Genomic DNA, 23325 nt, shown 5'->3' with positions numbered 1-23325 from the left:
ATGAATTTGGAAATCACTGTGTATTATATACAGTCTTGGAGATTTAACAGCACAGTAGGTGATTAAAGATGGGGACTTTTATTAAAATAAATCTTTTTAATACTGTTTCTCAAATTTCCTCAATCCCATATACTTTCTCTCTGTATTTCTTCTAAGTTCCACCCTCAGGACCCAGATGGTACCATCTGGGTGGTAGAACAGATGTAAGATAGAGTAACATCTTGAAAGGCAACTAAAGTAGCACTCAGAAAAGACCCATTTTCTCATAGACCATGTACTAAAGTGAGTTAATTACAATTTCCATGAGCATGTTTTCTTTTTTAAGTCATTAGTATTACTGTGATGATAGATCACATAGAAAACACAGAAGTATGCATACGTACTATTCATTATTAACTATTAAGAGTAAGACAAGATACAGCTATCTATCATCAGTTCCATTGACTTTTACCATTTACCTCTCATTCATACTAATGAGTAGGAAAATGTATACTTACCAATTTCATTTGAATTTTGACATCAAAAGTCATTTACAAATAAATATATGATTTAAAATATTTTGATGTACCGAATAATTAGGTCCCTTTCTTAAAGAGAAAGGATAATTTTTCTTTTCCCTTTACAAAGATAACAATTTGGAATTAAAGATTCTAGGGAGATGACATGTCCTACTTAACTGAGTATGTGAAATGCTAACACTATTTTTAGTTACCATTAAAACAAGATCCTCACATCTGCTATGTAGCTTAAACGGTTAAGAAACCTCTGTCCCATCCAAAACCTTCCCACAGTGGGAGGCATCCAGATGCTTTCTGTACATACTTCATTTAAAAGAAAATGTATTCTGTAATGAACTTGACCATTCTCTTCAGATGCTTAAGAACATGTGTTCCCCAAACATGGCGGAAAGTGGGACCTCTGAGATGCATACCTCCTAATATTTTTCTTGAATTGGCAAGAGTTTCCCTGAATTTTTTAAGTCGTGAACAGATGACTGAAGGATGAGAACATGCAAGAAATATGTTCTGAAATCCACAAGCATCTCTGCCTGAACCTGAATCCTAGGAGGACCCAGATTCTTCTATCTGCTTCTGTCCTTCACTGCACAGTTTCTCTGCATCAGAGAATTCTCTCTACCTAGGAAGATCTTTATGTGAAAATATTTCTTGAAATTCTACCAAGTGAAGATTCATCATTGGAAATGGAAAATGCAGGACACTAAGTTGTTTAGCAAGAACAATGACAATTACATAAAACATGGTGCATAAAATAATTTGAAAAGATGTACCAAATATCCCCATGCATTTTTAAGTGGTAGAATTATGCTGAATTGTGTATATTCCTTACACTTTTTCCAATTTTTCAATAATTTTATAATAAAAAATAAACATTTAAAGAAGTGAATCAAGATTTGTAAGAATCCTCTTTAAAATATTTTTGGTGAAGTTAAGGGAGGTAGACATTTCAGTGTTAATGAAAATTGGTTTAAAGAATCTTTTCTCCAGTTTCCCAAGTTCAAAATTGCTAAAAGAATATAAAGGCGGGAAGAAAGGAAGGAAGAAGGCAGTGAGCAGAAAGAGTAGTGAGGGAGGAGGAGCACTCAGGAGAAACCAAAGAGCATGCAGCAATGATTATTCTGTCTCTGGAAAGACAGTGAAGGATGAGGACAGACAATCATGGCAGACATTAGAGAGCATCAGAGGCGAGATCCGTAGGAGAAACACAGGAATGAGATTTAGGGCTGGGGATCAAACCAGCTTCCGTCTCTCCCACAGCTGGGCCTAGAACAAAGTGTGTATGGTAATTTATATAATGTAAATAAAATTATCGATCTCTTTGGTTGTTTTCTGAAGTCTAATTAAAAAGACGATGTCTGAAAGCACTCTTATATTCTAGTACTAGACTGTGCTGCTAGAATTTATCATTTATTTGAATTTTTGGTTATGGTCAGCCCTCCTGTCTCTATGATCCCAAGAAAACTTATGCAAAAAAAGGGAGCTTACTGAACTCCTGAACTGATGGAACTCCAATGACAAAAACACCAACTTTTACAGATTTTTTATTAGTATGTATTTGTTATATAATAGAGTGCACGTTTCTAAATACACTCATCATGGAAAATTGGTACCTATACAATAATCTGATGCAGTTATCATTGTCCTTTTGATTTCCTCTTACCCCTGTCCTCATCTCCCCCACTCCCAGTACTCCTGCTAGCTCCATGAAATCTGCCTCACTGAGAAAAAAATTTTTAAAAATGTACTGTACCCTTTTACTGCTTTGTTTTTTTATGTCATTTCTTTTTTCTCTTTAAATAAAAAAAAATCTCTAAAAAAAGTTCTCTCTATTCTGCAAGTATCTGTGAAATGACAAAATACATGAATGTATATATAAATAAGCATTTACTCTTCTATCTACACATTAGCATAGTTCTTCTTTTAAGATAGAAAGGTTGCCCTGGGATTTGATTTTAAATTGTTGGCAGACAATTATACTATTGTTGTGAAAGTTTCTGATGGCTTTTGATGGGGAAATTAGAGATTCCTTGTGGCAAGGCTAGCGATCTACCAAGGAGCCGTGCAAGGCTTACACATGGGGGTGTGTGCTGTGCCCCAAAGCATGATGTTACAGTGACCTGCAGCCATCTTGCAGGCTAGACAACTTGGACACTAGCTTGGATTCTATGGGCTCGCTAAAAAGAGCTGGTGTATATGGGCAGCTGGCCTGACTTTACCCTTACTAACTCTAAGATTAAACTGTTACTTGCTCAGACAAAGCCTCAGTTTTCTCCTAAAGCTAACACTTAACCCATGGTAGTTGTGAAGACTTAACAACATACAATACCTGTTGTATAGTAAGAACTCAATAAATAGAAACATAATGGTATTCATGACAGTGATGCTAACAATATTGACTGTGACAACCATGACTTAACTAGTCCTTTACTAATTTGTTGTTATAAATATTAGTCTTATAGGAAAGAAGTATCAACTTTAAATGAAACTTTTCTCCTTATAGACAACTTGTAGTCTATACTGTCCAACTGTCCAACTGTCAGAGTATTATGTGGAGAACCTCAAGTCTAAACCAAAGGAGTTACTTTAACAGTTTACATCTCTGGCACTCAGTGCTACCACAAAATACCTCAACAGTTGTTAAACCCTCCTGTTATTCTACCAGGATATTCTCTGCTTTGGACAATTTTGATTGGATACTGCTATTCCATCCTTTCTCACTCTTCTTTTTCAATGTATTTTATTTTGACCAGCGCTTTTCTTACTGGTCTCTTAATTTCCTAATGGTCCTTTCTTTCTCTTCGCCTGAGTCATTTACTCCCATGGCTATCCTACAAACCTTACTATCACCAGCCTTCAGATCTCCCTTTCTGTAATCTTGGAAAATTTCCGGTTTCTTCTTACTTATAACCTAATATCCCTTCCCACAGAATTTCTTCAGCTATATCCTAACTTCCAATACATGGATACCAACAGTTTCTTCCCATTGTTATACATGCTGTTTTTTAAAGCTTAGACTACATAGTCCTGGTGATTGTTAATCATTTAGTTATACATTTTTTACTCCCTCAATTTTCTCTTCTTCTATCAAGTCAGATTGCAAAACTCCCAAGATGAGCTCAGTGACCTATCATTTTCATGTCTATTTCTGAGCAGCTGAAGATAACTGATACACACATATGGTTCAACACACTAGTTTTGTTTTAAATTAACAACCTCAAAATTTCCAATAATGTGTCAACACTGGCAGAGTTCCGCTATATTTCTTTAGTGACTTGCTGTTTACTAAATAGGCAGTCTGACATGACTCATATTATCATGTGTATTCAAACCTGTGTCTTACCTGTCAAATCTCAGTCTCTGACTTTGTTTCATGCTTTTCTTGAAAATTTAAAGCATTCTTTCAATACCATCCAGACCTCTCCCTTCTTGTATACACACCCAGCCTCCAATCTTCTCCATGCTGCTCTTATTAAACTAAGAAATTTTCTCTCTTCCCATCTATCTAGAGTCACTGACACATGTCTTGATCTGGTTCCATTTTTCTACTTCAAGAATTTCTCCATATCATCACTATCACTCTCTCTACTGGGTCTTTCCATCAGCCTGTAAACTCTATGTGCACTCATGCATACAAGCATACCTTGACCTGACACCCCTTACAGCCTCTCCTCTAATGAATGACTTAGAGCTCTGGTTCTCCTTCAGGACCAAACCTCTCAAAATAGTTATGGTCTCTCTATTATTACAGGTTCCCTTTCAATACCTCCACACTCAGGCATTAAGTGCTCTGTCTCACGTGAGCCACGACTTCCAATACTTGGTTTTTCCATTTTTGGTCAGTCAGTTCTCTGACTTCACATTATGTTTTTTCCCTACATTTAGCTGTTTTGTCTCCTCTGGCATCTCCTCTTAAAACAAATTGCTGAGCATTCGCGTTTCCAAGATCCCAGGTTTAATTCTTATAATGCGTAGGAACTCTCATTCAAGGTGATTCATCTCCTCTCATGCAGTTAACATTTATAACTCCAGCCAAATACCTCTTCTAAGAAGACAGTGTGTGTGTTCGTTTCTCCTTGACATTACAGGGTCATTGGAAATATACCATAATCACTCTCAATAGTCTGCCCACCCACAGTAAAACAATTTCGTATCCAGTCATCTAGATTGCTATAAGTAGTATGAATATCAGCCACGCAGTTGTTTACACTAAAATCCAGATCATTAACTTTGATATGCTCATTTCTAATATTTTAACTGCTGAAATTTCAGCACCCAAAATGGGACTCAACCCAATCTGCTTTTCTCCATTCTACCAAAACTTCAATGTGAGTCACTATTAGGTCTTATCTGAATTATTGTTGTAGTTTCCTTGTTGGTCTTCTGATTTCCAATCTTGCAAATTCATAGCACTCCCCCACATAATACCATTGAATTTTTAATAAAATATAAAGTTGTTACTTGTAGCTCCAAAGCCCTGTCTGGCCTGATATATGTCTTGCCTCCCACCCTTCATTTTGAGTCACTCTGCCTGTGCCCTTATTTTCCTGCTGTCACTGTCTCCTTTCAGTTCATTGAACAAGCACTGCTCCTTTATGCTTGAGGAATTTTCCTACTGACTGGCTCACTTTTTAGATCTTAGCTCAAATGTTACCTCCTCCAGAAAAACCCTCCATCATTCACTTATGAGAGAGGTCTCTTCAATTGTGTTTCTAGTACCATATTCAGTTTTATCCTTCGTAGAATTCATTAAAATTTGTAATTGTATTTGTATCTGCTTGTTTTTGTTTCTCCTTGTCTTCCCCCATAGGCTGTGTGTTCAAAGGGGCAGAGCTCAACCCTGTTTTAGGCACCAGAGGGAGTTTCTCGAACAGAGGGAAACACTGGGCCCTTTCACACCTCCATCTTACCTGTGTTTTTCTTGGTGCCTCCAGCCAAGGCTGTGAGTGACATCCTCCATCAATACTGATGCTTCCCTCTGCTCCTGAAGAAACTCAGGCAGCAATTGAAGCTCAAAAAACCATTCACTGAACAAGTGAATGAGTAAATGAATATCAGCATCCCATACATTTTCAGAACTTCTGTTCTCACTGATAGTTTAAGATTAAAGCTACCTCATATATGTTGTGGGATATGGACAAAAATATATGAGGGTTGACAAACTTGACTTAGCATTGCCCTCCTTCTTTTCTACCTACTCCTTTCCTGTCTTACATGCAACTGGTTCCCTGAACTGCCACTTCGACTGCAGGGATGTGTTCTTTCAGCCTTTGCCCTCAACTATTCTAAGATGTCATTTTACCACTTGCATATGATACTCACACACTTAACTTTTCCTTGTTTTCTAGAAACTGTGAGCCCCTCTAATATATAGTGATGTACCCTATCCCAAAGTGGTGTGCGACACACACCAGCCTATAACAGATGTTTTCCTCTATTGCCAAAGAGCAGGTGTTGGGAGCAGCAGAACCTCAGATGACCCCCAGAGAGGGAAATATATCTTTTCTCTTCTCTGTTATATTCTGTTATCAGGAAGCCAGAGCATCATATCTTATACTCTCCCAAATCTAATATATTAGACTTTATAACCTGTAGGTTTCATACTTAAGGAAATAAACATCATAATCCAACATAATGGTAAAATAATTATCCTTGTTTTCACTCATAATATGGAAAAATAATAGTATATGCATATTGTAGATCTTCTGTATAGATATCTTATGATCCAGTACTGCCATATTATTTTCACCAATATAACTAATTTACATTTGTAAACACATGACTTTAAAGCATAATTGTGTTATTAAATACTGCACAAAGTATTTCACAATCATTTGGAAAGGGTAACATAATGTAAATGAGGTCTTTAGATAATGTGTGATGATCTAAGCATGGTCCAGAGCAGTGTATTACCAACTTGTGGGACCAAACTGTAATATTGTGCAGTTCCCATTTTGGATGTATCAAACAGCAACCATCATGTAAGTGAGACTATCATAAAAGTAATGTGTTAGTATTATACTCTCAAAAGAATATTCTAATATTTAAAAATAGTCAGTGCATTGGCTGGGTGCCATTTTGGAGGTGGGCAGGATAAATCCAGGACCAGAACTGTGGCTGGCTTCATTCATCCACTCCTAGCACAGAGCAGATTGATGAACATTGCTTGGACTGAGTCCCACACCTGTGCGTGACCCAATAGCCAAGACTGAAGTTTCCCTAAAGCTACCTCTAACCATATGGCACACACTAACTTGGTGAAGATTCCCAGTGATTAACCACCTCAGAAAGGAAGGGCCAGCTTGCCCTACCTGTGCTTATACTCTAGTAGTCATCAACAGATTGGAGAAAGCAGCAATCCCTACACAACATGCTTCAGAGTAATTATAATCAATACAGAAAGTGCCAGGGATCCCACTATCCACTTGTTTGGAAGAAACCAGGAATATGACAAGAGGAAGAAATAAAAAGCAGTCTCCAGCCTCCAACCCAAGCAGTACTGGCCCAGGAAAGGTAAACACAGAAAAGATTGGGAGTCGCACACCTGCAGTTTCTGAAGCAACAGCATCTGACATAAAGAAACAACTTCATGAAATTATAAAAGAATTTAAAACAGAAATACTAATATAAATAAAGGAAGATATAAGAAAAGTAATAAAAGAAATGCTAAGCATCACTCAAGAAGACACACATGGAGTAACAGAGGAGCACAGAAAAAGGAGGGAAATCTTTGGTGGAGAATATAAAAAAAAATTAGAATACATGAAACAGATTCAAAGAAATTACCAGGAAATGAAGAAATCCATTGAAAGGTGGCAAAACTGCTTGAAAGAAACTAAAGATAGTCTATCAGACCTTGAATATAGGTTTGCAACTTGCAATCATGAAAGGAAAGACCTCTTTAAAATAACAAGGAACCAGGAAGAAACAATACAAAACTTCAAAGATGACAAGAGAATCTATAACTTAAGAACAAGAAATGTGAGCAAAGAAGCAGGGGTAAACACAAATCAAATTCAAAGACCATTTACAGGAATAAAGAAAACTTCCCAAGCATAGAAAAAAGAAATGATGTTCAAGTATATGAGGCATACAGAACCCAGCCAGCTATAACCAAAATAGATCTCCACCTAGACATATAATAATCAAGATCCCAGAAATTCACCACAAGAACAGAATCTTAAAAGCTGTCAGAGAAAGGAAACAGATCACCTATAAAGGAAAACCCATTAGAATCATGACAGGACTCCTTAACACATCAAATCAAGAAAAGCTTGGAGTGAAGTATTCCAAGCCCTGAGAGAAAATAATCTCCAACCCAGACTGATGTACCCTGAAAAACTATCTCTCAAAATTAATGGAGAAACAAGATGCTTCCATGACGAAGAGGAACTGGGGGAGTTCGTGACCACCAATCCAACCCTACAAGAAATACTGAAGGACATTCTAGAGAGAAAAAAGACCATGGTTCAGGTACATCAGCAGAGGGTACTCACTGAACAGGGCAGACATTGGAATTAAGTGGAAAAGTAGACAACCAATGGCAGAAAAATAGCACGGCAGAGATGAGACAGAGAAGGTTGGCCATAATCACTAAGATGGCCTCAATACGCTAATAAAAAGAAACACAGTGGGTCAGGAGATAGGGTCCATCAAGATGCTCTGTATAAGAAATATAATTAACCTGAAGGAGGATTTATAGACGGAAAGACAATGATGAGAAAATAATGCTCTTTGTGACAGGGAACCAGAGAAAGTAGGGATAGCTCACCCATCAGATTTGTTGGAAAGATGTAACACTTTTATGCAATGAGAACTACTCAGCTATAAGGAAGGAAAACCTTGAGGCTCTCCTAGGTAAATGGATACAACTTGAGATCATGCTCAGGGGTAAAAAGATTCAGAATCACTTAGGTAACAGTGGGTTGCCTCCCTAATCTAAAAATCAAAGGAATTAGTGGGATACAAAATGTAAAATGGACTCTGTGAAAGTGAAAGTGGAGGAATTGTCTAAAAAGGGAAGGCAGAGGACAATGTTAATCTTGTATCATGATTTGAAACCCATATTGTGTTCATCGCTCTGTTTAGCTTGGTTATATTCTGTTCCAGTTTGTCTGTTTGTACTAGATTTGATGGTATGGACAGCTATTCCAAAGACAGCAGGATATACTATGGTAACCATTTTTGATTACCTAGTAAGTTAATTTGAAGCCCTTTATTGCTTTCACTGTCTTATTTTGACTGATTTTATTTGAATCTGTTTTGTTTGATCACTGTCTTGTTTTGAGTGATTTGATTTGAATCTGTTTTGTTTAATAGTATCCAGTCTGAGTGTATAGACAACTGCTTTGAAGACAGTAAGATTCACTATGGTTCCCATTCTGGTTTGACTGTTATCTTCTTTTGCAGTCTTGGAATGTCTCCAATGTTTTGTTTTTATTGATTTTGTTCTATACTGTTATGTTCAATTTTATTATGACTGATGATATGGGCAATTCTATTGAAGATAACAAGGGACATCATGGTAATCATTGTAGGTCACTTTGTATTTTGGTTTTAAGTCATTACTATGTCCATCCTTTTGTTTTGATTGACCTCATTTTGTTTTCTCTCATTTGGTTTTATTCTCTTCAAAATTAAAAAAAATGCATTACTAAACCATGAGAAGCTTGACAAGGAAATTAGGGAGGGGGAACCTGTTCTTTCTGTTTTCCTATTTCACTTTTAGTTTTGGGTGTTTTGTTGTTGTTGTTGTTGTTTGTTTGTTTTGTTTTTTATCGGTACCAGGGATTGAACTCACAACTGCCTGTTTGCAAGGCAGGTGCTTATGCTGCTGAGCTAAATCCCCAGCCCCTGTTTTTTGTTTTTAATGATCAACTCAAATTCCTCTAAGATTCAGAAGCATGCTCTTCAGAGTCTGGCTAAAATGAGCATCCAAATTTCTAACATGATGATGTGTTCAGATTTGTCTTCCTGTCCTACCTTAACACAGCTGAGGTGGACAGATTGTCTCCCAGAAGGCTTTTGCATAAACAACTTCCTGAAATTGCCCCTTCATTCCTGGAGCAAAGATCTACCTTCTCGTGGCTTAGATTCAGGCTGGAATCTCCACTAACCTGGTTTAACAAATGAATAAATGAAAAATCAAACGAGAAATAAGTGATGGGGTAAAATAAAAATTTAAAGCTGTAAGTATTCCTTTCCTTCCAGGTGACAGAAGAGAGATCTAAAGCAGAAATGGATAAAGCGAAAGCAAAACCTTCCAAAGAAAAGAAGGCCCCAGGTGCCAAGGCTGCTAAAGGAAAGGGAAAAGAGCAGCTCGAGGTCAGCACGACAGTGAAGAAAACCACTGAGTTAAAACGGAGAGGCGAAGAGGACAACAAGAAGTATTACATTGGTCAGTGAGCTGCTGCTGTCGGTCGCCTTTTCCTTTTCGCTTTTGCCCTGTACCATAGCTTGAGAGATCATCCCAGTAACTATGCTTAATTTTTCCCAGTCTTTTCATTCTTTACAGAATCATAAGTTACTTACTTTCCATAACACTTTAATGCAAAATGAATTTCTAACAGAAATGTTTCTAAATGTTTTTAGCAAATACTTATTTAGTGTGTGTTTGACAAGGCATATTTAGCAACAAAGAATGAGACAGCAAGATGATTGGACCCCTAAGGCTATCTTGTTGGAAATATAAAATTAGATGTGATTGTGAGGCAAAAGAAAAGGCGGCTGTTGTCATAAGCTAAATAAAATGGTAATAAATTCAAACCACTTTTTGAGACTCACAAAGAACACCTAGCTTCCTAGTCCCAACTTCTCCCACTTTCATTTTGCCTGAAAGAGAGCAACTAGAATATTCTTTCATGTTATACTACTGACATAAATATAATTTGTCCTAGGTAGCCCTTTGTAAGTCATTACTGCCTTCCTGAACCTAAATCAAGCTACCTGTTACTATCTATGTTGTATTTATTTATTATTTTAAATAAAAGATTTCATATTTTTAGCAATTTTAGATCCTATTTAAATGAAATAGCAGTGAGCTCTCCTGTCCTTGAACTTGAGTCCTCTCATAGATCTCTGCTCTAAATTCACTGGACTTAAGAAATTAGGGGGGGGGGACAATATGAATACATCAGCTAGTGATTTATTACTGTTTATTTCTTTTCTTTGAAAGTATGTACTATTTCTGCCCGTTTTCTCTTTTGTTTTGTCTTTCTTTAAATAAAATAAGAAGTTGCAATGTGATTAATTCCCTTGCAATATCAGTGTTGATTTGTTGTTATAGAAGAAAAATTATTTTGAAACTTAAGAATTGTTCATCTGCTGTATTATTCATGAGTTAACCTTAATGTCCTATTATACAATGTAATGTTTCCATGTATCATGCAATATCAACATTAAAGTATAGCAATGATTCTCATCCCACAGAATATTATATTCTAAAGTAATCTCATGTTTTAATAAAATAGTATAAGGAAGGCAATATAGAGGGCATACTTTTATGAAATATGTATTTTAAATATTAGTGCAATAAATGCATATTTGTTACATAACCAATAATCAAAATGTATACCAACTGACATAGGTGTGTATAATATTTTGATAGGGAGTTCATCTATATTCAGTATTTCCCTATCCTGTAAACACCTCTACTTGTAAAATACCACAAAGCTGCAGCTACTTGTAATTCAGGAGTAAAGCCAGATGTTGCTCAAAAGAGATTAGAACCCAAAAAAAAGTTATAGGCTAAACTCAGATAAAAACTGAAACATACATTTTCCATGACCATAAGCCCCTTGTGTATTTGTCCTTCAATTACTCCTATGTCTCATTTGCAAAAGTGTTTTAATATTTTGTAAAATGGCTGAGGTCTTCTTACTGGAAGAGCAATAATGAAAAACAGTCAACAAGACCATATTCCAGCCAACTGGACCATTTTTGGCAAGCCAGGGGGATTACAAATGCATGCATAATGTATATAGCTATTAAACTGGCTAAGCACAACCTGTTCTCTTTTACAACTACGACTACTCTTCTTTGTGGTATTTTGAACAGATGATGAGCCAGATGATGGTGCCCAACATTACATTATTGTTGTGGGCTTCAACAATCCTCAGTTATTAGCCATTATGACTGAGCTTGGCATTCCCATAACCAGTGTGATTAAAATATCTTCAGAGAACTATGAACCTCTGCAGACACACCTGGCTGCAGTTAAGCAGCAGCAGGAAGTTTCTCTTCAGCCAGAAGGTATGTAGTCTGTTATACAACTTACCGAGTCCTTCAATATTACCCATAGTCCTTAAAGTACAAATGTGATTTGCTGTACAAAACATAGCCACATAATACTTTCATTATTAAATCCTTTCAAGACTTTGATTTGCTATTTATTCTGCTTGTATCAGCCAAGAGTCATAAATTCTGCAAATTAAAGTCATACTCTGTGTTTGTACTCCTGTGTAGTCACAGAAAATATAGACTGTAGGTCAGAAGACTTGGTTGTCCAACTACATTTCTCAGGAACCTTTGATTTGTAACTTCTTACACAAAAAGCATGGGCTGGATAGATTACTATTGAATGAATGAATCAGTTCTTGCAAAAGTCCCCAATGGCCCAAGTGAGATCACAGCCTGGCAGTCTTGCCCTACTTGTTACTGCCTTATTGTGATAAATTGCAGGGGGTAATTTATCTTCTTGGCTGGGGACTAGGAAGCTGAGGAGTGAAATCCCAGTCACACTACCAGTCACGGGCATCCTGGGAGTGTTCATCTCAGGGAAATGTGCCAGTCTTCCTCTGTGGAAAAGAAGAAGAAAGTTACTACTACTAGGTAACAGAATTGAGATTCACTGTAAACCTGTGTTTTCAGAAATCTCAGTTCTTTCTCCCTTATGCACTGCTTTTATTGTTATTCATTAATAACACTTGCATAATCTTTAAAACTTACATAGCCACACCCCAATTTCTGGAGCACTACTTTTTTTTTCAAGTGCTCTTCAGATTTCAAAATAACTACCCCTGGGAATGGATGTGGGGGAGAATCAAATTAAATCATATACAGGTATACATTCCCCATAAGGAATGTGATCATTATGTACATCCAAAATGTACCAATAAACTTAATTTTTTAAAAAGAAATCACTATCCCTGATAATAATACCATTTACTAGGCACATGTCTTGGGCAAGACACATGGCTAAAGGCTTTAAATACATTGACTCGTTTAGTTTTCACAACATGCCTAGCAAATATGTTTTATTGTTTCTATTGTTCCACAAATAACTCTCAGACCAAAAGAAGCTATTATGTAAAAGAATTGAGATTCACACCCAGACTATTCCTCAGTATCTCAAAGAATAGTTATATTAAATGATTTACTAGTGAAGCCAATAACAAATGTGACATAAGTAAAATGGTCTTTATACAAATATTTAATTAGCAATAAATTAATACAAAATAGTCTTTAAAATAATATTTTAGTATTGCAACAACTATTAGTTCTAGATATAATAAGAATAAATTCTGAGCACATTGGCACAGCCTGGGAAGAGTTTAAAATCATTGCTCCCAGCAGTTAAGTGTCCGACCAACTTCCAGGCACACGGGACTAGACTCTGCAGGTCTCACAGGCCTAAACTGGGCCATGCCCAGTGATCTTATCTCAAGAGGAGCTGATGCCCCATGAGATGAATTCCAGCACAACAGCACAGGCCTGGGAAGAGTTTAAGATCATCACTTCCAAAGGTTAAGTGCCCGCCCAGCTTCCAGACACACTGGATTAGACTCCAGAGGTTTCTGGGGCTCCACTAGACCACACCGAGTGACCTTCATTCAATCAGGGGAGCTGAGGTCACGTGAGGTGAGTTCCAGCCCATCAGCACTAGCCCGAGGAGAGCTTTGGACCATGATCCACAGTGGTTAGAGGCCCGCTCAGCTTCCTGGAACACCTGAGATGGCACAGGAGGTCCTGGAAGCCTGACTAAATGATGCTAGAAACCACCATTCAGTCCCAGGCACTGAGGGGGTAGGAGGGAAGGCTTTGAAACAACACTCGAAACACAGAAATATAGGAAAATGATGAATGCAATCTTAAACCTCCAACCCATCCAAAGAAAGCTTAGGGGCTATGTACATAGAAGAAAATGTAAGCCATACACTTGAAATAATAGCAACTGAAGCAACTCTGGGAATCTATAAAAAATTTCAAATTAGAAATAATTTCCCAGGTAAACGAAGAAATGATAAAAGTAATGAAAGAAATGCTGAACACATCTAAAAAAGACACAGTTAAGAAAACTAGAGGAACAGTGCCAAAAAAATAGGCTACCTGGATGAACATTATAAGAAACAAACAGAATACATGAAGCAGATTCAAAGAGATATATAGGAAATCAAAAATTCCATTCAGAGTTGTCAAATCTGCCTCAACGAAGATGAAGATAGAATTTCAGACCTCAAAGACAAGACTGCAGCTAGTGAACAGGAAAGGAAAGATCTTTTAAAAATAACAAGGAATCAGGAAATAACAATTCAACATCTGCAAGATGATGCAAAGATAAACAACATAAGATTGATAAGGATAATTGAAAAAGAAGGGAACAATACAAATGATCAAGAGGCTACTGACAGAAGTTTATTTACAAATAGCCATGACCAAATTAAAACTATACCCAGAAGTATAATAATTACCATCCCAGAAATCTAACAGAAGAATAGAATATTGAAAGCTATTAGAGAGAAAAGACACCTATACAGGAAAACCTATCAGAATCACAGCAGACTTCTCAACATAATGAAGTTAAGAAGAACATGGACTTAAGTATTTCTCATCCTAAAGGAAAATGACTTCCAACGTACACTTAGGCACCCTGAAAAACTGTCCTTCAAAATGGATGGAGAAAAAGATACTTCCATGACAAAGAACAGCTGAAGAACTTCGTGATCACCAAATCAACCTGCAAAGAATACTGAAAGACATTCTAGAGACACATTGGGAAAAAAAAAAAAAAACGTTAAGCAAGGCAGACAATTAAACAGAATGGAAAGGTAAAGACACAACAGCAGTAAGATAACAGGTCAACAATAAACCAATACATATCAGTTATAATCATTAATGTAAATGGTCTCAATTCACCAATTAAAAGAAACAGACAGGCAGAATGGTTCAAGAAACAACATCCAAGCATATGCTGTCTACAAGAAACCCATCTAACCCAAAAGGAAATTCATACACTGAAAACAATACTTCATGCATCAGGAATGCCCTAAAAAGCAGGGGTAGCTATGCTGTTTGCAGACAATGTGAACTTCAAACCAAGAATGATCCAAAGAGATAAAGAAGGTCAATATATACTAGTTAGGGGAAAACTTCAAGAGGGAGAGATAAAAATCTTAAATATATATGTAGCAAGTTCAGGAGCACCCAGCTGTGCAAAGCAAGTATTAACAGAAGTGAACGATCAAATAAGCAATAACACAATTCTAACAGGAGACCTTAAAACACCATTAACACAAAGGGAAAGATCAACCAGACAGAAAACCAGCAAAGAAATAACAGAACTGAATCACACTTGTAAACAAATGGACTTGATAGACATATATAGAGTGTTCCACACAGAAACAACAGAATATACATCTTCTCAGCAGTACATGAGACATTCTCTAAAATAGACCATATATTAGCCCACAGAATGTATTTCAGTAAATGAAAAAGAATTAAAATTATCCCATGCATGTTATTGGATCATAGTGTCATGAAACTAGAAATTAATGATAAAAGAAACTGAAAAAAAACACATGGAAATTGAATAATACACTCTCGAGCAATCAGTGAGACACAGAGGAAATTAAAGAAGAAATTAAACAATACATACAAGCAAACGAAAATACAGATACAACTTAGTGGAATCTGTGGGATGCAATGAAAGTGGTCCTCAGAGAAAAATTTATTGCACTGAGTTCCCACATTATGAAAACAGACTGAACATAAATAAACAACCTGATGCTGTACCTCAAACAGCTAGAAAAAGAAGAGCAATTCAAGCCCAAAGCCAAAAGAAGGGAGGAAATTATAAAAATCAGAAAAGAAATTAATGCAATAGAGACTAAGAAAACAATCCAAAAAGTCAATGAATCAAAGAGTTGGTTATTTGAAAGAATAAATAAAACTGATAAGCCCCTAGCCAATCTTATTTTTAAAAAGGAAAGAAAAAACTCAAATTCATGCACTAAGGAATGAAAAAGGTGAAATCACTACAGATTCTGTGGAAATACAGAAGATCATCAACACCTGTTCAAAACCTCTACTCTCATAGGTTCAATAACACAGAAGAAATGGACAGATTCCTAGAAACATATGAAGTACCAAAGCTGGGTCAAGATGATATAAAACTGCTGAATAACCAAATTTCTATTAATGAAATTGAAAATGTAATTAACTCCTTACCTACAAACAAGAACCCAGGCCCAGACGGATTCACTGCGGAATTCTACAAAAAAGACTTAATGCCAATACTCCTCAAACTCTCCAATGAAATCAAAAAAGAAGCAATTCTTCCTAAGTCATTCCTGGAAGCAAATATTAGTCTAGTACCAAAACATGAGAAAAACCCAACTAAAAAAGAGAACTACAGGCCAATCTCCCTAATGAACATAGATGCAAAAGTTCTCAATAAAATATTAGCAAACAGGATGCGGCAAATCATCAGGATTATACACCACGACAAAGTGGGATTCATCCCAGGCATGCAAGGATGGTTCAACATACGTAAGTCAATAAATATAATCCATCATATCAATAGATCCAAAGTTAAGAATCACTTGATCATTTCTATAGATGCAGAAAAAGCTTTTGATAAGGCCCAACACTCATTCATGATGAGAACCATACAGAAATTTGGAATTGATGGTCTTTACTTCAATATGATAAAGGCCATCTACGACAAACCAAAAGCCAGCATCATATTAAATGGCCAAAAACTGAAAGCCTTTACCTTAAAATCAGGCACAAGACAAGGATGTCCCTTATAACTGCTCCTATTCAACATAGTAAAGAAAATACTAGCCAAAGGAATTAGACAAGAGAGAAATAAAAGGGGTAAAGATAGGAAAAGAGGAAGTTAAAGTATTATTATTTTCAGATGACATGATACTCTACATAAATGACCCACAAACTCCATTGAAAGATTCCTAGATAGAATAAATAAATTCAGCAATGTAGCTGGATACAAAGTCAATACTCAAAAATCAGTAGCCACTAATAACAAAATCACAGAGAGAGAAATAAGAGAAGTCACACACTTCACACTTGCATCTAAAAAAATGAAATACTTAGGAATTAATCTCATGGAAGAAGTAAAAGATCTATACAGGGAAAATTATAATACCCTGAAAAAAGAAATCAAAGAGGATCTCAGAAAATGGAAAGACATCACTTGTTCATGGATAGGAAGAATAATTATTGTCAAAATGGCTATTCTCCTAAAACTCTTATATGGATTCAATGCAATCCCAATGAACATACGATCAACATACCTCATAAACCTAGATAAATCACTCCTAAAATTCATCTCAACCCAGAAGAGACCTACCAAAGGCAATTCTAAGCAGCAAAGACAAGGCAGGAGGATCACAATCCCTGACTTGAAGTTATACTACGAAGCTACTGTAATAAAATCAACATGGTACCGGAATAAAACAGATCTAAAGATCAATGCAATAGGTTAGAAAATACAACTACAACTACAAACATGATCAGCCACCTCATATTTGATAAAGGGGCCAAATATGTTTAGTAGAAGAACAACAGTCTCTTTAATAAATGGTGCTGGAAAAACTGACTCTCCATATGCCAAAAACTAAAACTAGACCCATGCCTATCACCATGTACTAAACTAAAATCTAAATGGATCAAAAATCTAAATATTAATATAGAAACACTAAATCTGTTGAAAAACAAAGTAGGTAAAAATCTTGAAGTCATAAGGGTATGTAGAGAATTAATGAACAGGAATCAAACCACACAGGAAATACTTCCCAGAATCAATTACTGGGATCGTGACTTATTAAAAATTTTCTGCATGTCAAAAGAAATCTCCAGCATAATGTAAAGAAAACCCACAAACTGGGAAACAAGTCTTAATGAACTATCCCTCAGACAAAAGACTTCTGTCTAAAACATATAAAGAATTTTTTAAAAGTCAGACCCCCAAAATTCAAACACCCAATCCAAAAATGGGCATTTGAGATGAATACACACTTCTCAGATGAAGAAATCCAAATAGCAAATAAATACATGAAAAAATGTTCATCACCGTTACTCATTAGAGAAATGCAAATTAAAACTACACTGAGATTTCATCTCAATCTAGAAAGAATGGCCAGGATCAGGAAAACTACCAACAACAAATCCTGGAGAGGCTGTAGGGAAAAAGGAACTCTCCTGCACTGTTGGTGGGAGTTTAGATTGGTACAACCACTGTGGAGGTCAGTCTGGAGATTCCTCAAAAAGCTGGGATTGGAAGTCCCATTTGACTCAGCTATTCCACTTCTAGGCATATTCCCAGAGGAACTGAAAACACCATAAACAGTGATATATGTGCATCCATGTTTATAGCAGCACAATTTGTAATAGCCAAGTCTTGGAAACAACCTAAGTGTCCATCAACTGAGGAATGGATAAAAAAGTGGTGGTACTACTCAGCTATGAAGAATGATCACATAGAGATATTTATGAATAAACGGATACAAGTTGAGACCATACTTATAAGTGAAATAAATCAAACTCACATGTATAAATAACATATAGTCTCCCTAGTGTAAGAAATGGTAAGGTTATATAAGATTTTGTGGTAATCACAATTCCCCTATTACATTGCTTTGAAGCCTTATAATGATTTCTTTCATAAGTTGGAATGGTTTTATTCTGTTTTGTTTGATCTTTTTATGTGTGATGGTATGAACAGCTATTTTCAAGAAAACAAGACATTATGGCAGCCATTGCTGATTTAATATCATCTTGCTTTGAAGTCTTGCCATGCTTTTGTTCTATTTCCATCGGTTCTACCACGTTGTGTCTTATTGGATATTAATATGTGTGATAGTAGAAACAAATTTTCTATGGAAAATACGATAATATAGTAGCCATTGTTCAGTTTCTGGTACTTGATTCTGAATGCCCTGTAATACTTTCATTATCTTGAATGGTTTTATACTATTTTATTATGTTTGATACTATGGTATGTGAAGGTATGCTCAACTATTTCAAAGAAAGACATTATGGTAGCTACTGTTAATATCTGGTTGTCTTGTTGGAAGTGCTGTGTTACTTCCATTGTTCTGTTCTGATCTGCTTTGTTCTGTCCTCTTTTGTCTTAATATCTTTAAAATTAAAAAGTAAAAAAAGAATAAATTCTTAAGTATAAGTGTGAATATTTTATTATTTTATAATCAGTATACAAATGCCCAAAGAAAACAGTGCTATTTAACATGATCAAAACTTAACTGAAGCATAAATCATTGATCCAGATTACTTTTAGCCTTGTGAGAAGAAATAAAATATAGTCAAAAGGCCTTTTAGAAAAAAAAAAACTGGTCTTATATCGATGCAACTTAAGAGTGATAGAAATCTTGAGTATATTTAGCTCCCAAAATGTATGACCTTTTCATAATCATTCTGGGCCTCAATATTTAAATGAAGTGGCAGGATAAATTTACATTTAATATGAACCTTACAAGTAACATCTTTTGATTTCAAAATTGTACTGTTCAGTTTCAAGAAATCTTTAAATTTACATTTTTTTATTTTCTTAGTGTAGGTTTGCAGTACATAATGATTATATTTGTTGGGGGTTTTTTGCATTTTCTGGTATTGTACAAACATTTCTTACTCTGATTGTGACTCACTATGTCTGATTTTAGTGGAAATTCAATACTTTAATTTTGTAGTAAAACGTATTGCTATTATTAGATAAAGAAGCTGAAACCTTGAAGAAAGAGAGTGCCATAAAAGACCTTGAAATTTTCTGGAAATACTTGGACCCAATCCTGAATAATGAGAAACCCGAAACAAATCTCTTTGATGTTGCTCGGCTTGAATACATGGTCAAAGCAGCTGATTTTCCACCTGACTGGTCAGACAATGAGACAATGGTCAGTACATTCGTTAGTGAGAATACCTAGTTTCAACATGTGATACTGTAGTCCTTTTACCTCATCCATTTATGCCACAGATGCTTACTGAGCACTGATCACAAAACCCAGTCATGGTTATGGTCTGATTCCATAGCTCTTATATGAATTAATGGAAAAGGGTAAGATAGAGCAAATGAAGATAAATAACAGTGATTCTTTTAAATAACGCATGGCTTTGTTTCATGCCTCAACAATGTTGAGCCAGTAATCAGAATCTCAATATATATTAACTGAGGAAATAGTAAAATCTTATATTCTCTCTCTTTCTCTGTGTCTCTCTCTCCTCTCTCGGTCTCTGTCTCTCTGTTTCTATCTCTCTGTCTCTGTCTGTCTGTCTGTCTCTCTCTCTCTTTCTCTCTGTCTCTCCCTGGATGTTAGTTTAAGTGTTGTCATTCTAAGTTCTTGCTTTTATTGCCAAAATCTTATTTTTTAGTAGATTTGGCCAGCGTGCTGTATGTTTAACAGATTACTTAACCCTAGCCCAACAACTAAGAGACATTTCCTGGGAACATTTACTGAGGAGCTGGCAGAGAAGAAATGTTAAAACCATGAAACAGAGACAGCAGCTAAGATGCCGTATATCCACATACTGAGTTAGGTTAAGCACACTCTTTACGTTTCCTATTCATTTGAAAAAAGAAGAAATGAGATGCTGGGAAATATAGTGAATTCAGAAAACTAGCAAAAGCTTTCTTCTGTGCAAGTTCTCTACTCTCCATCACGTGATGAGAAAAGACAAAATCTGTTCAGCCCAAAATCAAATCCATTCTGAGATATCACTGGAGCACAGAGGTGAACACCGTAGCCTGCACTTGCAGGCATCGTCCCTGGCATCCTGCTTCTTATCCAGTGACCATGATTTTCTACTCATTAGATTCATCGTTCTCTTGTAATGAAAGACATAGTGGCAATACTTTTCTTCAAAACATAGAAGAATTTAAATGCTGATTAAAGTTGAGGAAAAAATATTTCATATTTATACTAGCTCACTTGAAATAGGAGGTATGGTGGCACACAGCTGATTTCAGGTTGACACGATTAATGTCTCATATGTCTATCTGGCCATGCAAGTAATATAATCTGAAAGTGTTCAACTCTCTTTAGAGAGAGTCAGTTGGGGCTGCACTGCCCACTTGATCCTACTGATCTCCTACCTGCTAATTTACCAGGGCTTTGGTCTGGGTCCAACTGCAGTAATCTTTTAGAGCTCAGTCAAGTTTGTGGATTGAAGGTCCCACCATTGGGGACAATGGAAAAGGAGGGTCTCCAAAGCCATTGAATTGAATACTGAGGATCAAAGTTCATTTTAAACTTAAACAAAAAAAATGATAAATCTACTAGTAGTAACAATAGACCAAATACATATAGTGTTCATACATTGAGTTTAAGTTGATAATGACCTTGTATCCAGAGTAAAAGCCAGCCAAGAGTCCTTCCTCCTCTGTGGATGGAAATTACTTGCAACCTTTGGCAAACAAGCAGGCTGTATTCCTGCTTTACCAAGGTATCAAAAGCTTTACAGCAAACAAATACCCACCAAGACTTGCTAATTTCTCATGTAAGCACCTGCAACATCTCAAGTTAAACCCTGATTGCTGAAATAATTTGATGATCTCTAGTATAACACCAGCTGTTTGATTTTAAGATGAATTAACTAAGTTAAGCTAAACATTGGGCTATTTTCTAGAAATGTATTAGTATACCAGGATTTAGGCAAAGAATATCAGATTAAAGCTTAACTTAAAAACCCTCAGTCTTAACCTGTGCATTGTGAAGCCAGATGGACAGCTGTGCTAGGATGGCAGAGCTATGTACTTCTCTAGACTTCTGCCAGACCATGATTCCCTGACCCCACAAGAAGTCCTCTCCTTCTGCCTTACCTCTTCCACTCAAATATGGGATGAGCCTAGACCGGTAACCACTATGTTTTCCTACTTCTGGAAGTGAAAGCTTAAGTAATAAATGCATCTGATCTATGCTTGCTTGTCAGCTCATAAAACCTTCAGGTATAAAAGAAACAATAATCTAATGGAATTTCCTAGTGTCCTTTACTAAATGTGCCAGAGGCACATGGAAAAAGGGAGGGAGGTAAACAAGGAAGAATATAGTGAACATAGCAGTGTTCCTGTGTGGATGATACTTGAAGCTTGGCAAGAGATTGTTTTGCTCCTTCATAGCCAGACAAGAAGCCATTTTCTGTTTGTGTTTGACTAAGTCAAAATGGCCTAATATGTTTTAGGAACTGATATATAAAAAATATAGGCCATGCTGCAGAAGCTAATGGTTACGTTTTCTCTGATTAACCATTTTCAATGACAATGATTGGACATTTTCAATTCTAGGCATCCATAAGGACCTGTGAAGGGAACAGTCTGAATTGTGATGAACAAGAACAGTAAGCAAGGCTCACAGACAAAGACTCAGTCACCACAGCTGGAATCCAGTTGTTCAGAATTTGCTTTCCTATAAAAATTTGACAGGCTTAGCTGTTAAGAGAGACACAAATAGTGCATCTATTCCCAATAATCTGAAACTAATAACATTGTCATTAATTCTCTCATTTGTAGCTTCATTTGGGCACTAATATTTTTGAAAATATTGCCTGTTTGATGTATGACACCTTGGATTGGAAAAGGCAACACCAGCATTATTTGGAAAGCATGCAGCTTATTAATGTCCCACAGGTGGTTAATGAGAAAATTATCTTAGAAACCATACAGATTTCGGAGGTAGGTATGTCTTTAATAGGTCAAATGATGAACTGAACTTAATTTTCAAACTTTTAAAGCACAAGCTAAAAATGTTACATACATACTTGTACTGAAATAATACTGAGTGCTGAACTTGAATTCATGAGGGTGGGAACTAGGAAAAGGACCCTAGTGGAGGGTTACGAGGTGGGATACTTATGAAGCTTTGTAGCTATCTAATGCCTGCAAAAGTAAGGATGAAACACATCTGTCAGCACATGGTGCAAGGAATAACACATAGAACAAAGTGGGACTTTGTGATAAAGTAGTCATTGTACACTATGTGCTTGGACTGTGAGAGATACTGACCACACAGCAGTGAAGGCTCATTCCTCCTCAGCGAGGGAAATTTTTAAAGAGGAAGTTAGTCAATTGTTTCAGTGTAGCATAATGAATATTATGAAAGCACACAGCTCAGACTACCGAAAAACCAGTTTAAAAAATAGTACCTCAACTAATTGGGGGAGACATAGGGTACAGAGAGAGGAATCAGAAGAATACTCCTAGGGTTAGTGATATCACAAAGGCTCAGTTTGAACTGATAGAAAACTTGATGGAGAAAAGGAGCATGATGATATTCTCACAAAAGGGACGGAGATACACAAAGATGTGGAAATCAAAGACAGATATGGCACAAGCCAAGATCATGGTGAAGGAAGTTAGAGTTCCCAGGCTTCCTGTGCAAAAGGGAGAGCAGCAATATGACTGGAAACTGCATAGGAAGGAGGCAGATCAGGAGTGCTCCCCTTGGTGCTGAGTTAATGAGCTTGTTGGGTTGTATCCTGAGTGCACTGGGAAACCACCAAAAGACTGTTCTGGGCGAATGACGTGACTCAGCATCATTCAGGGAAAAAAGAAACGCTTGAGACT

The 23325-nt window shown here is 36.4% G+C and overlaps 1 protein-coding gene across 1 annotated transcript in view; it reads left to right on the top strand.

Moving 5' to 3' along the window:
- The window catches only part of Spag17 (sperm associated antigen 17), a 239361-nt gene that overhangs the window by 77766 nt on the left and 138270 nt on the right, over positions 1-23325 (top strand). The window contains exons 5-8 of the mRNA XM_063256315.1: positions 9726-9912; positions 11571-11765; positions 19482-19663; positions 22273-22434. Coding sequence (XP_063112385.1) covers positions 9726-9912; positions 11571-11765; positions 19482-19663; positions 22273-22434 — 726 coding nt within the window. The remainder of the gene's footprint in view (positions 1-9725; positions 9913-11570; positions 11766-19481; positions 19664-22272; positions 22435-23325) is intronic.

The sequence above is a fragment of the Cavia porcellus genome, unplaced genomic scaffold, assembly GCF_034190915.1.
Source record: "Cavia porcellus strain 051 isolate PalLab524CR breed Dunkin Hartley unplaced genomic scaffold, mCavPor4.1 scaffold_1, whole genome shotgun sequence".
Taxonomy (NCBI): Eukaryota; Metazoa; Chordata; class Mammalia; order Rodentia; family Caviidae; genus Cavia; species Cavia porcellus.
The sequence above is the reverse complement of the archived record's forward strand: the minus strand, read 5'-3'. Positions and strand labels throughout refer to the sequence as shown.